Genomic DNA, 18,135 nt, shown 5'->3' with positions numbered 1-18,135 from the left:
ATGGGAGAGATGATGATATGAGCAGATCAGCCCCCTCCCCCTGTTTAATTTAAACAATAGAGAAATGTGCACATGTAAATTGCTCCCATGTCTGCAAGTGATCAAGAGCTTATGACTACATATGGGGATGTGTTTCCTTGCAGAACGAAGAATAATTTTTTGTTTTCCTAAACGAGAGTAAAACTAATATTTAGCACTGTGTAACTTTCAAGGAAATAGCTCATCATTGGAAAAAATATATAAAAGTCTAAAAATAAAAATTCATAATTGAGAAAATCTGGATGTCTGAATCTTTTCAAGAAGTCACAGTAGTAATAGAACATCTGTTTAAGGTGGATATACAAGGGGAGATAAAAGCTGCTGATTTGGTCCTTCTGGGCAAGGTTGGCCCATTATTGGTTGGCGTATGAAGATCGAAGACAGGCCTGCCTTTCCAATATCTCACCAAAGATTGGACAGGTTTAAAAATCCATTTGGGGCAAGGGACACATGGGTTAATTGATGCTGTTCTTGCTCCGACATCCTGCATTCCCCTTGTTGTGATCCAATCATTTGGCACGTTGAATCAGCCTTTATCACCAATCTTAAAATGATCATATAGTGTGCAAAATGTGCAAATAGTCACTCGTTTGGTGAACTCCCCAAATGGATCCTTTGCCTGACCAGGAGTCCTAGGCAACCTGGCCGGTCACATCGCCCAATAGGTGCTGTTTCGCGACAACTGTGCACTGAAAGTCATGGAAATTGCCGAAGCACCATTCTCATTCCGAAGATTATAGAGGAGCCGGAAGATGGCTGCTGTGAACTTCGCTGGACAGAATCTGCACTGAGGTGTAAGTAAAGAGTTAGGGGCATGTGTCCAGGGTAGCAGCTAGGCTGGGTGGAGGAGGAAGGGGGTCTATGTAGGTTAGGGGGGTAGGGTTTTTTTTTACTTTATGGTTGAATTCTCCTTTAAGCATTGAAAGGCTTGTTTTAGGCCATATCTTACTGAACCACACCAAGGCAGGCAGTCAGTGGATTGCCCCATACCTTCTCAGATGCACAAAATTATCAGCTCAGGTTTTTAAGTTGCAAAAAGTAAGTAGTAATCATATTATTCTCTAATTACTGGTTAACTGTAATTTAATAAAGTCTTTGAAACAAAAATATGAATGAATACATTTATTACATTATGACCAGCAGTCCTGTACCAATTGAGATCCAATGCCAAGAAAAGCTTAATTTCACACTACCAGAGTGTCCTCCATACAACTTCACATCCATGTTCCAGTGAACATGTCATAGAGTTGTTGGCTATGGTAAGTAGCACAGCAGCCATATACCATAAATTAACGGAATTATCTAGAAGTTTAATATCCCCTTCAATATATATATAATTTATTGTAGATGGCATGGAAAGAAATAACCTAATAAAAAAATACTAACAGCTGAATCACATATTTAATTTAGTCTTTTTTTTAAAGGAGGAAATATCAATTTACAGCCAATGTTTGTTCATTAAAAAGTCTGGTTATTTCATTGTTCTGTTACAGCTGCCTTTATAATAGCTATAATGAGATTCATACTGGCAATAAAAAGATCATCATCATCTTCAAGCACAATATTAACCTTCCATCCTGAACGACTTGCAACAAGACTGTTTTATTTGGGCTGAGAACATAAATAACATTTTACTTCCATAAAGTGAAATATTGGCGTTCATTTCTTCATTATCAGGTGATAACTGCATGATCACGCATTATGTTGTACCTCCAGTAGGAAGTGGATTGTTTTTTTATTATCATTAATATAAATATTTAAACACACACAACAGAAACAAGCTGAGGCTGTGCCAAATGAACCACGTCTATTGCCAACAGAGTAACAGAGATCCTATATTTACTATTTTTAACTGTCCAAAATCTCAGGAAAATTTGTAAACTAGGGATAAAACTCACACGCATATATAACCTAATACAGATACATAAATATCCCAGGATCCAAATTGGTAATATTTTTTGGCCAAACGCATGACAAGCTGCATTATACCATGGCCACGTCCCTTTCCCTGACCCCACTGGGAGTAGGAATATTCTAGAAGGGTTGGCAGGTTTGGAAACATTCAACTTTTTGGTCAAAGGTTATATATTTCCAGACCGGAGGTAAATTTGGAACTCCTTGTTATTCTTACCCAAACTTGCCTCTTCTTGATAATTCTCCATCCACTTTGACCAGTGACACCATAGCCCCAACCCCTCTAAAACACTTATTTGCTTCTTTTACAAATCTGAATGGCCTCTTCACGTTCCCGCCCCCTGTTCTCCATCCAGTTTGACCAGTGACATCATGGCCTTGTCCCAGTGAGTCATAACCCTACCCCTTTAAGGAACTGATCCACCTTTTAGACAACTCCGATTGGCCCCTCCTCAGTCCTACATCATTGGCTGGCATGGCCACAACAAAAAAGTGGCAACATTAGTAATAAACAGCTGCCATCAGTCAGCTTTTGGGGGAATGTTTATTATGCTGCGTAAGATGAAATTCACCGTAAAAAAATGGTGTACAAGCTTTGTAAAACAAATAGCAAATTTATCAAGGTGTGTATAACTTTACTCCATACGAATGGCAGATTTGACACCGTTATTTTACACTGCTTCCAATGGAAGTCACTCCAAGAAGAAAACGAGTAAAAATGTTACGATCTTCTTTACATAGCGAAGCCTGCCGATGTGTATTGTATTATCCCGCGATTTTTTACACAGAAAAATAAACTCTAAAACGATATTTATGAATGTATTAAAAACAAATTAGAAAAAAATTATGTTAATCATATTCAAAGTGATAATATATAAATAGTATATTAATACAAAGAAATTGAAAGCAAGTAAAGAAAAAGAAAAAAGAAAAAAAAGTAAACAAAAAGAAAAAAAAAAAAAAGAAAAGAAAAATGAAAATAAAGAAAAAGCAAAAAAAAAAGAAAGAAAGAAATATTAAATGAAAAACTCACAGTAGCTCTTTTGGTAAGTGGGAATTTATATTTGTGTGCGCATGTAAAAGGCTCTGGTTTCTAGAAGTGTTATTTTGGCAAGTTCTGCTGGAACAAGGAAGAGCATAATAATATGTTTTAAAAATTAAACGCTCGAAGTGGGAAATGAACAAATGGACTTGAAACAATAACAAATGTTAAAATGAGAATCCATTTGTAGAACTGTGAGAGAAAATGTAGACATCGTTTTTATTTCCATTTGTTTATAGAGACATTGCCAAAAAGGAAGAAGATTAGATACAAAGATTGTGCAATATTCTGGAAAATACATACAGAGCTTTATGTTAACTCCATTTTTAGATGTAATCAAACAACCCCCCCTCCAACTGTTCAGCTCTAAGGAAGCCATTCATACATACAGAACTTACATAAAATGTATTGTGTTTACTATAAGCTCTTGGGCTAAAGGCCTCCATACATGAGCCGACGAGTCGGCAGCTTATTGGCCCGTGTGTGGGGCCATCCGACGAGAGTCCCCGATTGATACCTGGCCGAAAGTTGGGCAGATGCCGATCGGGCAGGGTAAAAAATCCCGTCGGATTGCGGCCGCATCTGTTCGTTGATGTGGTCCCGCAATCCGACCGCCTGTATTGCCTCCATTCTGACTCGATCATTGGGCCCTAGGGCCCATGATCGGATCAGTCCGATAAAGCCCATCTCAATGTGGGCATATCGGGGAGAAATCCACTTGTTTGGCAACATCGCCAAATGAGAGGATGTCCGCGAAACTTCGCGTGCGAAACTTCACTGGCGTCGAAAAAACGCCAGAGCCAATTTAGATGCTGGCGATGATAACGGATAGTGGCAACCCTACACAAGACAGATATAATTTTTTAAGATAATAACTGAATCCAGTTTTAAAGCACATTCATTTTGTATTTAAAGCAAAAGCTGAGGTTAAAACAATGGCCTTGGCAGATATTCGAGATTAATTCAACACCATTCAGCATCCGAATTGGTTCACAGATCCTTCACTTATCACAAAAACAAAAATAAAGCAGTGGCGGGTGTATTACAATATAAAGTGCCCCGACTAATCTCAGAGTTACTGTAACAACATTAAGTGCAGACATTTCTAAACTATTGGCAAACAGGAAATGTTGCACTTACCAGTCACTGGTATCATTGTTAAACCATGAAACATAACAAATGATAAAACTGCCTTTATAATTACATTTTTGGACAGGAAAAAAAGCAGACAGGGTAGGGAAATGCGCTTTTAATGGTCATTAAATCGCACAACTTTTGTTTTAATGAATCAGGCTTCTATTTGCATCACAGCATTCTTGGCATGACTTAAGGCATACTGATAAATATGTATAAAGATAAAGCAAAATCAATAGACTACGATATTAAGGAATTAGCTATTGTTCCATGCCGTAAGTCTTTTTTCAATGAACATCTGAATCAAACAAAAGCTTTGTGGGTCCAAGAGAAAAACAATATAACTAATATTAAACAGTAGGAGGGGTTGGATATTTCAGAGGGCACCTTGTACCCTTGAAGAATGTTATTATCTTTATAGCAGACAATATATACTGTAAAATATGATGTTATCTGTTGTTATCATTGCTTAGTGATATTATTTGTGTCACACGACTCTCTGAAACTTTATATTTATATTATAAAGCATAATTTACCACCTGTTGTAAAATATGAGCCTATTAGAAGGCACCTCGGAGCACCATGACCCAAAACAGGCCATGGAACTCCTCAGTGGCTTCTAATATGCTTATACGGATTTTCACGGATATTTACGGTTTTGTGAAATTGGTGATATCGGTGAAACAAACTAGAGGGCAAAAGCACAAAAATAATGCAGGAACTTCTTCAAATCAAGGACTTTTATTATTTTTTAGAGGATGTCAAAAGAAATGAGTTTTTCCAAATTAAAAAGGAGATGCTATTTTTGAGAGCTCATTTATTCACAAGTTACTTTTGGGAACATTACTTTGAAACGGGTTTTGGAATTTATTAGTCCGATATATTAAAAAAGATGTATAAAAAAAAAAAAAAAAGGAACAAAACATCAAGTGAAGTTGATTATAACAGCGAAATAAACGTTATTTTTAAACATGAAGGCTCATCAGAAGCCAGAGCATGTGCAGTGAATCAGCAGAAAAGAAGATGGGGAGCTACTGGGGCAACTTTGGAGACACAGATCTTTACTGCTAAAGGGCTGTGGTTGCCTTAGGCTTATGGTTGCCACCTTTTCTGGAAAAAAATACTGGCCTTCCTATATATTTATCTTTTTTCCCTATTAATAACATTGGGATCAACCACCATTTTTTCTGGCCAGGCCAGTAAAATACCGGCCAGGTGGCAACCCTACTTGGGCTGGTACAGAAGTCCAAAACTAAGCTTTTGTTCTTTATGATTTAATGATGCAAATAGATGTTCTGAAACTATATACATGAAACAAAAAATGAATGAATAATAAAAGTCATGTTACACATGATCACAATCCAGGAAAATTCGACCCGTTTTCCTCACCAGTTCTTAGGCCAGGAAGGGTCATCAGAATTCAACAGGTATGGGATCAGTTATCCAGAAACCCGTTATACAGAAAGCTCCAAATTATGGAAAGGCCGTCTCCCATGGACTCCATTATAATAAAATAATCAAAATTTTTAAAAATGATTTCCTTTCTATGTAATAATAAAACAGTACCTTGTACTTGATCCCAACTAAGATATAATTAATCCTTATTGGAAGCAAAACCAGCCTATTGGGTTTATTTAATGTTTAAATGATTTTCTAGTAGACTTAAGGTATGAAGATCCATATCTGAAAACCCCCAGGTCCCGAACATTCTGGACAACAGGTCCCATACCTGTACATCCCACGGGTTTCAGGCCGGTCCATGCTACACTACTGCACACGCATGTGTACTATTTTGTGGTTAATCTAACAGGTGTAACATTAACTACAATTCTACTAACCCACAGCCACCAATCAGCAGTTAGCATTTAGAGATCTACTATTTGAAAACAAACATATGATTGGTTGCTATAGGATGCTTGATGTTATTACATTTACCCAATTGTTTGAGTGTGTAAACAGGTTGGCATTACATAAAGGATTATAAAAATATAATAATAATAATAATAATGATTTCTGAGGAGTTCTTAAAATTCTAGCAAAAAATATTTCAGAATTATTCTCTGTAAGCAAGTATTTAACATTTACAGACAACAGAAATATATAGATTATTTGCTAGTTTAAAATAACTAAAGGTCTCATTTAACAAATGCATATGGGGGAGGGGGTCAAATTACTCCCATCCAGATCACGGACAGTTGTTGGGAAAACAATGCATTACCAATGTATTCCAATTGCTAGAACCATAGAAAACTAGAGAGTCATGTTACCAATTAGCAGCATAACGGCAAATTCACCACACATTATACCCCCAATAGTGAATATTTAGGTGTCATACACTTTATTGGCTGATTTATAAAATTTACCACAATACCTTTCCAGAAGGTTTCCCTACAAAATATTTTAATTTTCTTTAATATATCAATTTAAATGAAGAGTACCGATTCTTTCATCTAAATAAAGCCTACGACCTTAGAAAAGGTAACTAAAGCCAAAGAAATTATGTGCACACAATTCTTACACATTTGTAGAATAAGTAAATCATTTTTAGAAAATATAATTTTTTGTCGGTACATAATTTAAGATATTCAGGTTCAAGTGGTTCTCCTATGTCCAACTAGAGAACCTGACATCAGGACTCTCACAACAATTAGATGCAATAATGTTATAGTTGCTATATAAGCTTATTGAAGAAAGAAGAAAAGGCCAATCATATGGTTCTCTGGCAGGCCAGTCCAAACCACCATGCACTTAAAGGACAAGGAAACTTTCAGCATAAGTTTTAGCTCTAGGTTAAGGTGCATTAAAAGTAGTGTTTAAGTGTTTAACAATTGCCCCATATATGCATCTATTCCCCATTCTTCAGCAGCATTACAGTGTTCCAGTATTTTTCTAAGAGTTGGCTGATGTCCCATCTTGCTACAGACTCCAAATCACAACCAAGACCAAGCGCTTGTGCAAGGGACTGTGGTGGGCTTTTGTTGGTCTAAATTTTCACTTTGCGGGTTTCCTTGTTCTTTAACAAAAAGTTTAACTTAAGAAAAAGTTGATAAAGAACCATGGTTACCTAATTCTGCTTTTTCTTTGAAGACATCCTTGAAATTCAATCCACTGTTTAGCACTGATTGTCTGTACTTGGCCAGGGACTCTTTCTGGCCATTCCTGGCAAGTTCCTTGAGTTTTACAGGCAACGCCTTGAGTCCATAGTTCCATTTCGAGAAATCCGAGTGTGCCCACTTTACCAAGTCCTCCAGTCGGACTATGACCTTTTCCGAAACAGCTATAACTTCATGCTGAAAATGAAGATAAAAAAGAATTTAAGTTGGAAGAAGTGCTGCAATATTTCTCCTGGTGAACCAGGTTTCAAATAACAAGAGCCCAGAGCATTTTTACATACATCTGGAGACCTGTCTGTGACCCTCAGGATTAAAGGATAAATATAGGTTATTTGTTAAGTGCTCAGAGGTTTTACTTTCCATCTAATTTCCCATAAATAGGCTGGAAACTGAAAGGATCCAACTTCAGTATATTTAGTTAGGTAGATTATATTATGAAGTTATCTACAAAATAGCGTTTATATTTATAACCTTCTAACATTCCATTTCCTGCCATACCATTGCTTGTTTAGTGCATAGGTTGGGGTCAATCGGTCTTAATTTTGTATATAGAAAAATAAGTGTGCACGCAGTATTTCCAGCAGAAACTCCAATGATTGGAATTTGGAATGCTGAAAATTTGCATAATTTACCCTTGTGAGCAAAAAAAAAAAAAAATTTTAGGTAATTTAAATATTTGTAAAACTTAAAACTATAATAATTTGGTATAATAATATTATAGTTATTAATTACTGCAGTGTGTTTTACTATGTATTTAAATTTTTTTTTATATAATTATCATTACTCTTCATAAGCATAATGAGGATAATATAATACAAACAAATTAAATTATCACAAAACTGAGGTTTAATGCATAGTAATTTTATTGATGAATTATAAATAATCCAAGCACATAGCTGACTAGCCCACTATTCAGTTTGTGAAATTGCCTGAGCGGAGATTTTTAATCTGATTTGTACACAAGGTTTCACCTACCAGTACAGGTATGGGACCTGTTATCCAGAATGCTCAGGACCTGGGGTATTCCAGATAACAGATTTTTCTGTAATTTGGATCTTCATACTACTAAAAAATCATGTAAACATTAAATAAACCCAATAGGTTGGTTTTGCCTCCAAGAAGGATTAATTGGGATCAAGTACAAGGCACTGTTTGTTATTACAGAGAAAAAGGAAATAATTTTAAAAAATTTGGATTATTTGATTATAATGGACTCTATGGGAGACAGCCTTTACATAACTCTGAGATTTCTGGATAATGAGTATCCGGATGATGGATCCCATACCTGTATTTTAACCTGTGATTAATAAAATCTATAAAAGAAATTCTACAATTTGTTAAAAAAGCAGATGACCAATATTTTCCATGCTGTTCAGTAGGATAAAGAGGACAAATACAGGGACGAGACCTGTTATCTGGAAACCCTTTATCTAAAGCTCCGAATTACTGTAAGGCTATCTCCCACAAACTCCATTTTAAACAAATCAAATTTTTAAAAAAAAAAATATTTATTTTTCTCTGTAATAAAACAATACCTCAACTGGATCCAAGCCAAGATATAAGTAATCCTTATTGCGGACAAAACACCCCGGTTTGGATTATTTGATGTTTAATTGAGTTTTTAGTAAATTTAAGAAATTGGAGATTCAAATTACAGAAAGATGCCTTATCTGGAAAACCCATGGTTCAGAGCATTCTGGATAAAAGGTTTCAAAACCCTAATTGTGATTACTTATATTTGAAACAAGAGCAAGTACTATTGTCTTTAAAAAGACTCATTGCTAATGAAACTCATAATGTATCAGTCATTGTCTGCTGAGTCACGGACATAAGAAGCACAATGGGAAAATGCTTCTCTCAAGCTCTTGAAAACAACATAGCCAATATCTCAAATGACATGAAGTAAACTGGTAGAACAATAAACAATCCTGTAACTCCAGACGAGTTGTGGACCACGTGTGATTATATATTTGACTGAGTTGACCTGCCAAAGTTTTTAACAAGAATGCTTGACTGGGGGCACCTGGAAAACTGACAATATGTCTAGCCCCATGTCAGATTTTTTTTCTTTGGAAAAAACGGATTTAAGTGCATACGTCTGCTGGCGCAGCACTATTAACTGATGCATTTAGGAAAAAACATGTTTTGATAGTATCCCTTTAAATAAACCCAGTAGGATTGTTTTGAAACCAATATGAAAAACGAGGAAATACTTTAAATCAGGGTATGCAAAATTGAGGCTTCACTATATACACATATTAAAGGTAAAGTGAATTTTGTTGCAAAAAATGACTTCCTAAGGATAAAAGACATCATCTGTTACAATCAACTAAATGGGTTATTCTGACAAATGACTCCCTTGACACATTCATACAACCCCCTCTTTAATATTCCCTTGCAGAACTATTTTATTATCCCAGTCCTTTCCCTCCTGCCTACACAGCAGTGAATGACATCTGACCTTGTTTCTCAAGAAACATTTGCAACTCTTGAGAACAAAAGAATTTTCAGGTCTTCAACAAGCTTGAAAAAACATTGACCCGGAGGCTAGACACAACAACCACCTTCCCCAAGACTGCTTTATTTAAAAATACTTTCAAGTTTCGGAGACTCCATTTTTTTTTTATAAAAAAATTCTAATGCTAAGCAAACCGTTCAATAAAGCAGAACAATCATATTTGCAACGAGAGCAGAGACCATCATATTATATTGCACCCAGATACCAAAAGTAGTAATAATGAACATCCAATATTTTTACATGTTAAATTTTTAAAAATGTGGCATTAAACAATTTTCATATCCTGCCAATAAATACCTAAACAACGACTGCTATTAAATTATTTATCAAAATGTTTTTTGACTTGATCAGAATCAGTTCTTGAAATGCATTTTATAATGCCTGCCATCCATAATACTAAATGCAACAATAACACCTCAAATGCACAACCCAAAGGCTGTAAAGATTATCTAAATGTCATTTTAAATACAACTATGCTTACGAGGGGGAAAGAATACACTTGTTTTTTGTTTTTTTTAAGAAGTAAGATCTAATCGATTGGGGTGCAAATCGGTAGGGCACCCACCAAGGATTGTAATTACTTGCCTAGGAAGTGCCAAGCATGTAGGCATGAAACGCGTTAGAATTGCACACCCACCGTTGTAATGGATTTTGAATATGCGTCTGAATAAAGCCAAGTTGTTTTAAATATACCAGGCTCCTAAATGTACATTGATCAGCGCTAAGAAGCAATCGAGTAGGTGAAAAACTAAAGTCAACCCTGGTTCTTTTCTGTGGTCTTGCAGGATAGTTCAGGTGTTCAAGTACAGCACTGCCACTGACCTCTAACACAAGCAAATTAAAAATAAAAGGCAAAAAAGTCTTTGATAAATTTTCTAGTTTCCTAAAACATTTTCCAAGCTATGACTTCTACATGGAAGGGTTAGAAAACACCTATCTTGGAGAGGTGAAAAAGAGCAATAGCTTCTCTTCACTTTTTGCTGTTTGCTGATTGTTTGTGTGATTTGCGTGAACAACTAGAATAGGAAGGTGGTCATACCATGTGTGGCTTTCAGTTCATTCATGGGCTGATAAGAAGAGATTATGTGGTTGGCCAGTGAATGGGCGTCTCAACGGAACATAAAAAAGGTAAACAATTGTTAGATAAAGCACATTTTGCTTTATATATAATGGCTAATGCAGATTATTTACATAAAATGCCACCAATATATTTCCTGTCTTGTAACAGAACATTTGCAATCATGGCAATATAGAACAGTAAGCACACTAATCATACAAACTAAACAGCTTTGTTGTGATACAAAAAATAGGGTATACACCTTAAGAGTAATTACAGCTAAACAAGAGTGGGGCTATTTAGGAAAACTGCTTAGAGCTCCCAGAATATTGTAGCATCATCAGAATCATAACTAGACACAAAAATGCTACTTGCACACTGAAAATGTCACCCTCCCCAAATAACACTCAATCTGAAAGTTATAAGAGTCCAGCTGTTTTACATAGAACGCAGAGAACAGTTTCATAATAAATGAAGATGAAAGGTTCATTAAGAAGCAAATGCAAACTGTCATGCCGAGATGACTAATATGAATTCTTTAGGCTCTGACTCATAAGAACATTTCCCCCCCCCCCCCCGTTTAGAGACTGTTTCTTCTTGTCTTGGACACAAATATTGATTTAGGCTTTTGTACTAAAAATGAAATAAAACAGTGAGGTAATTGCACAAAAACCACTTGAGAAAAATTTCCTAACCGATACACACCAGATATGAAGCAGAGAGTGTGGCATTTATTTTTAACTGCCAGATGTCGGAACAGAAGAACAGAACATTTTTCTGCAGTGATCACCAAACTGGAAGATCTTATGTAAGTTAAAAATGAACATCTAAGCCTTGCTATTTTCAAGAGTATCTGGGTGACTGAATCCAAGAGAGAACATACAATTTGTTCACTCAGTTCTAGCAAAAGCTCAGTTGAAAGGGCATGTAAAGCCCACAGACAATTTTGCTTACTTTAAAGGGATACTGTCATAGGGGAAAAAAAAAATTCAAAATGAATCAGTTAATAGTGCTGCTCCAGCAGAATTCTGCACTGAAATCCATTTCTCAAAAGAGCAAACAGATTTTTTTAGATTCAATTTTGAAATCTGATATGGGGCTAGACATATTGTCAATTTCCCAGTTGCCCCAAGTCATGTGACTTGGGCTCTGATAAACTTCAATCACTCTTTACTGCTGTACTGCAAGTTGAAGCGATATCACCCCCTCCCTTTTCCCCCCCAGCAGCCAAACAAAAGAACAATAGGAAGGTAACCAGATAACAGCTCCCTAACACAAGATAACAGCTGCCTGGTAGATCTAAGAACAACACTCAATAGTAAAAAAAGTAAAAAAAATGTCCCACTGAGACTCCTTCAGTTACATTGAGAAGGAAAAACAGCAGCCTGCCAGAAAGCACTTCTCTCCTAAAGTGCAGGCACAAGTCACATGACCAGGGGCAGCTGGGAAATTGACAAAATGTCTAGCCCCATGTCAGATTTCAAAATTGAATATAAAAAAATCTGTTTGCTCTATTGAGAAATGGATTTCACTGCAGAATTCTGCTGGAGTAGCACTAGTAACTGGTGTGTTTTGAAAAAAACATGTTTTCCGATGACAGTATCCCTTTAACTTAAACACAAATTGCTGCATATATGTTTGCCATAGGCTGGCATGCTTATAGAAGTATGGGTAGAAGAGGAAGGTTTACAGAAACTGATATCACGAGTGATGCCAACCATAGCCCAACAATGATTGCCTGTTTGCTTTGCTCTCGTTAAAAATATTATTCGAAAGTTCTGAGTTTTCGGGGAAAATTCATGAAAAAAATAGTGAAAATCTGAGCTTTTCCTGCAAAGGTAATTTTCGGGAAAATGTAATAATAAATAAGCATTAAAAACCCCAGTGGGTTAGATCGGAGTGTCACGGTCGGCACCCAACACCAGAACAAACACCAGGCACCCTGGTCTCGGCTCGTGCTTCACCAGTAGTGTGACCGCCTTTGGGCCTCGGGAGGAGCCCTCGGCTTACTTGGATGCCACCTGAACTTAAACGAGAGGTGCAAGATAAGGGTTCTGGATAGGCAGAGGGGCACGACTGCAAAGAAAAGTCTTTGGACAGAAGATCGTAGTACAAGGCGTTAAGCAAAAGAGTCAAATCAGGCCGGGTCGAGGCAGGCAGAGAATAAACGTTATCAGGCAGGCAAGGGTCAAACCAGGACGTCAATCAGAAGGGATATAGCAGAAGGGGTAGTTGGTATACAGGCGAGGGTCAGGATCCAGAGGTCAGAATAGTCAAAAGCCAGGCAGGGGTCACAACAGGAATCAAACAGGTTCAGGATACAAGATAGCAAAAGCTCAAAAGCACCAGGTATAAACCTATCACGGTCAAGGTCCCACAGCCCTTATGGGCTTTAAATAGGGTTTGAATTACGCGCTGACGTCACTACGTCAGCGCGCCTGTGCCTTTAAATACCCAAGAGCTTGCCGCGCACGCCCTAAGACGCCAGCGCCTGCGGCCTAAAGGAAGCTGCTCGACGCGGCAGGCGTCCCTGCCGTCCCCCCCACTAGACCACCAGGTACATTCCTTACACAGAGTTTGTAGCATTCGATATTGAGATAAATTTGGACCTTGATAAATAACCCCCTAAAGGTTTCATTCTCAGTTGACCTTTACACCGAAAAGAGCACTGGAGAACGTGTTGATTTCGTATAACATTATTTCAAGTAAGCCAAGCGCAGAGAACTAGTTCTAAAGGCTCTCACAAAACATGTACAAAACAAATATGTCATTCTGCTAATTAATCATGTCGAAGAGGCAAATAAAATGACACCTTTCATGGAAGTTCATGGAAATCAAAAGTACCTTTAATTTTCTGATATTTTAGTAGACACATAATGGATACGTTTCAATGAATCATGTGACAGACATCTTTATTAAGCACCATCTATAACTACAGGGGTGTAACTATAGAGGAATTAGGGGGGCCCAGGAGGCAGGGCCGCCATCAGGGGGGGACAGGGGGGACAAGCGTACCGGGCCCGGGCATGAAGGGGGGCCCGGCAGCGCTGCATTTTTTTGAAGATCCGGGCCCCCCTTACGAGCGCCCGAGCCGTACGTCTTGCCTCTTCACTGCCGAATGCGGAAGTGCCGAAAAGCCGAAGCCGATGCGACGAAAAGACCCGAAGTCACGGAAAAAGCCGAAGTCACGAAGCGCCGAAAAGACCCGAAGTCACGAAAACAGCCGAAGCCGAAGTCCTAAAGCAGCGCAAAGACCCGAAGTCACGAAAACAGCCGAAGCCGAAGTCCTGAAGCGGTGAAAAGACCCGAAGTCACGAAAGGAGGCGAAGTTGAAGTACTGAAGCCATGAGTTCAATTCTACTGAACACCAGTTTGTGGTTTTTTTTTTTTTTAATCCCCTGGCCACCAATGTATTATTTTAATATTCTATAGGCCCCTGCCACCAATCTTTTTTTTAAAACTTTTGTTTTTGGGGCCCCAATTTTTTTTTTAACTCGTAAGGGGCCCCTTGCCACCATTGTTTTTTTTTGGGGTTTTTTTTTAAAAAAAAAATTAATTTTCTTTTTGGTGGCCCCAAATTTTTTTAACTTGTAAGGGGGCCCCTGCCACCAGTTTTTTTTTTTTTTCAAAAAAAAATTATTTTTTTTTTAAATTTTTTTTGGGGCCCCAATTTGTTTTTAACTTGTAAGGGGGCCCCTGCCACCATTTTTTTTTTTTTCAAAAAAAATTTTTTTTCAAAAAAATTTTTTTTTTGGGGCCCCAATTTGTTTTTAACTTATAAGGGGGCCCCTGCCGCCAATGTTTTTTTTTTTTTTTCAAAAAAAATTAATTTTTTTTCAAATTTTTTTTTGGGGCCCCAATTTGTTTTTAACTTATAAGGGGGCCCCTGCCGCCAATGTTTTTTTTTTTTTTCAAAAAAAATTAATTTTTTTTTGGGGCCCCAATTTGTTTTTAACTTAGAAGGGGGCCCCTGCCACCAATGTTTGTTTATTTTTTAGTTTTTTTTACATTTTTTTTTGTTGGGGCCCCAAGTTTTTTTTAACAGGGGGCCCCTGCCACCAATGTTTTTAAAAAAAAAAAAAATTTTAATTTTTTTTTTTTTGGGGCCCCAATTTTTTTTATAAGGGGGCCCTGACCATCAATAGCTTTTTACAACTTGTGTGGGGGGGGGGTTACTTTTTTAGCGCTGATGTCTGTGTGGTCTTTTAACTGCGATGTGGGCGGGATATGGGGCGGAGCTTGGTCGTCAGTGTGGGCGGGGCCCAGGGGGCCCCAAAAATTTTGTTGTACGGGGCCCCGTGATTTCTAATGGCGGCCCTGCCAGGAGGTATACATGTCCAATGCGGTCCTAATTCATATTCATTTAATGAGACATGTAGACCAAGACCTGGAAGTGATGAGAGCGGAAATTTGGGATGGATGGAAGGCATACATAGGAATATCATAGCAATTGCTGTGCTTGGAGGTAGGACATGGAATATTGAACTTAAAAGAAAACTGTACTACTAAATGAATACTTGAGCAACAGATAGTGTATATCAAATTTAGTGACATATTAAAGAATCTTACCAAACTGGAATATATATTTAAGTAAATATTGCCCTTTAACACCTCTTGCCTTGAGCCACCATTTCGTGATGGTCTGTGTGCTGCCTCAGAGATCACCTGACCAGAAATACTGCAGCTCTAACTGTAACAGGAAGAGATCACCTGACCAGAAATACTGCAGCTCTAACTGTAACAGGAAGAAGTGTGGAAGCAAATGACACAACTCTGTCTGTTAATTGGCTCATGTGACCTAACATGTATGGATTGTTTGTGTGCACCGTGAATCCTACAATCCCAGGGGGCGGTCCTTGTATTTTAAAATGGCAATTTTCTATTTATGATTACCCAATGGCACATACTACTAAAAAGTATATTATTATGAAAATGGTTTATTTACATGAAGCAGGGTTTTACATATGAGCTGTTTTATGCAATATATTTTAATAGAGACCTACATTGTTTGAGGGGTATAGTTTTCCCTTAAGCATAATGCCGATAAATTTGTAATACCAGTCCCAGTCTGGCGGCAAACCTAGGGATGTCTCCTTCAGCGGGAGAGGTATTCTGGGAGCTGTAGTTTAACAGCTGGAGTTGGAAATCCCTGTCTTCTTGCATTTCTCTCCCTTTTCCCAAACCTACTTGTAATGATATAATATTTATAGGGCAATAAATAAAGCCTATTGCCTTGGCTCTTCACAATCAGAAAGCCCCCACCTAAAATGAAAAGGTCCATGTTCAATTGCAGAACTTCCAATCAGGGAGGTCTTGCAAATGCTCAACGTGTGATTGGATATCCTTAATTTACAGTACATCTTTTTCACGTTGGGGCCATCGCTGCCTTAGGGCCCTCTTTCCTCCCTATTTAATTGGTTATAAAAATATTGCTGATAGCTTGACATTTACAACTGTTGCTTTAACCTAAAGAAACCAGCAAGCACAATGTTGGCTTCAGCAGCTGATAAGAAAACCTCTTAAATAGGGCTTTACATTATCGAATTTCAAAAGAAATTATGAAAGCTAAGCAAACAGCTTCATCTGTGTCATAACTCCTTTTTTTTCTGCAAATCTGCGATTCAATTTCAGTTCTTGGTAAACAACGCTCTAAAGCGAGATGTAAAAGTAGTTAGGCAACATCCGTAAAACGGGAGATTTTATCATCCTGGTTCAACAAGAAATGTTGCTGCATTGTATGTAAAGAAACTGGTATGTTCACTGTACTGACACTCCAATTGAACAATAGCTTTTTTTTTCCCCTGAGAAAATGCACAAACCACTTTTCTGAGAAAATGCACAAAACAAAATAGAATGAATCCACTAGTAAGCAGGAAAACAAAGTAATAAAATAAAACGCATTAATTATAGGTTTATTCTTCTGCAAATTAAACCCCCGAATGGTCCACACATGAGAAGTCCTAAAAATATTAAAGGGATCCTGTCATCAGAAAACATGTTTTTTTTTCAAAACGCATCAGTTAATAGTGCTACTTCAGCAGAATTCTGCACTGAAATCCATTTCTCAAAAGAGCAAACTGATTTTTTTATATTCAATTTTGAAATCTGACATGGGGCTAGACATATTGTCAATTTCCCAGCTAACCCTGGTCATGTGACTTGTGCCTGCACTTTAGGAGAGAAATGCTTTCTGGCAGGCTGCTGTTTTTCCTTCTCAATGTAACTGAATGTGTCTCAGTGAGACATGGGTTTTTACTATTGAGTGTTGTTCTTAGATCTACCAGGCAGCTGTTATCTTGTGTTAGGGAGCTGTTATCTAGTTACCTTCCCATTGTTCTTTTGTTTGGCTGCTGGGGGGAAAATGGAGGGGGGTGATATCACTCCAACTTGCAATACAGCAGTAAAGAGTGATTGAAGTTTATCAGAGCACAAGTCACATGACTTGGGGCAGCTGGGAAATTGACAATATGTCTAGCCCCATGTCAGATTTCAAAATTTAATATAAAAAAATCTGTTTGCTCTTTTGAGAAATGGATTTCAGTGCAGAATTCTGCTGGAGCAGCACTATTAACTGATTCATTTTGAAAATTTTTTTTTTCCCCATGACAGTATCCCTTTAAGGACATTTTTGGGCCATGCCTAGGTTAGGACACAACTAGTACGTCCAGACACAAACATACAAAAACAGCACAGACTGCATAGTAAACACAATCTATTTTGGGATCCATGACTCAGGTCTGTCCATCTAAACCAGGTTATACATAGTAACATAGTAAGTTAGGTTGAAAAAAGACACACGTCCATCAAATTCAACCTTTTAACTTTTTTTAACCTGCCTAACTAGCAGTTGATCCAGAGGAAGGCAAAAAAAAAAACCATCAGAAGCCTCTCCAATTTGCCTCAGAGGGGTTATGTGTTCATATAAAGCATAACCTGGTGTATCTTCCAAGGAGGACTTGCTCTGATATCTATGAAGGCTTCTTAGTTCTTATTTGAAGCAATCAGCCAGTCATTTTAAAGAAAATAAATAAAATAGAACATTTAAAGTGTATGCTCACAAAACCCTTTTTGTTCTGAGAGGTGGCATATTTGCCTGTTATACACTGCATGGAAATACAGCTATGTATCTTTCCATTACTATTTTGTATTTCTGTAGGTAAGAGCTATAGTAATGCTGGCAATGCAAATATTGTGGCATCTGTGAATATAGATGAAGGAACTTGTATGTTTGGATTTGCATTGGGAAATCTTGGGACGGTACAAAACTATCCACTAAACAGACAACGAAAAAGAGCTGGTGATTAGTTAAAAAGCTACC

General features: G+C 37.5%; 1 protein-coding gene across 2 annotated transcripts in view; it reads right to left on the bottom strand.

Moving 5' to 3' along the window:
• arid5b.S (AT-rich interaction domain 5B S homeolog) overlaps positions 1-18,135 on the bottom strand; it is a 200,038-nt gene that overhangs the window by 151,344 nt on the left and 30,559 nt on the right. For both annotated transcript variants that reach the window (XM_041570338.1, NM_001291081.1), the window contains 1 exon segment: positions 7,194-7,419. In XM_041570338.1, the coding sequence (XP_041426272.1) occupies positions 7,194-7,419 (226 nt within the window).

Source organism: Xenopus laevis, chromosome 7S (genome assembly GCF_017654675.1).
Source record: "Xenopus laevis strain J_2021 chromosome 7S, Xenopus_laevis_v10.1, whole genome shotgun sequence".
Lineage (NCBI taxonomy): Eukaryota > Metazoa > Chordata > Amphibia > Anura > Pipidae > Xenopus > Xenopus laevis.
This window is presented reverse-complemented; position numbering and strand designations above follow the sequence as displayed.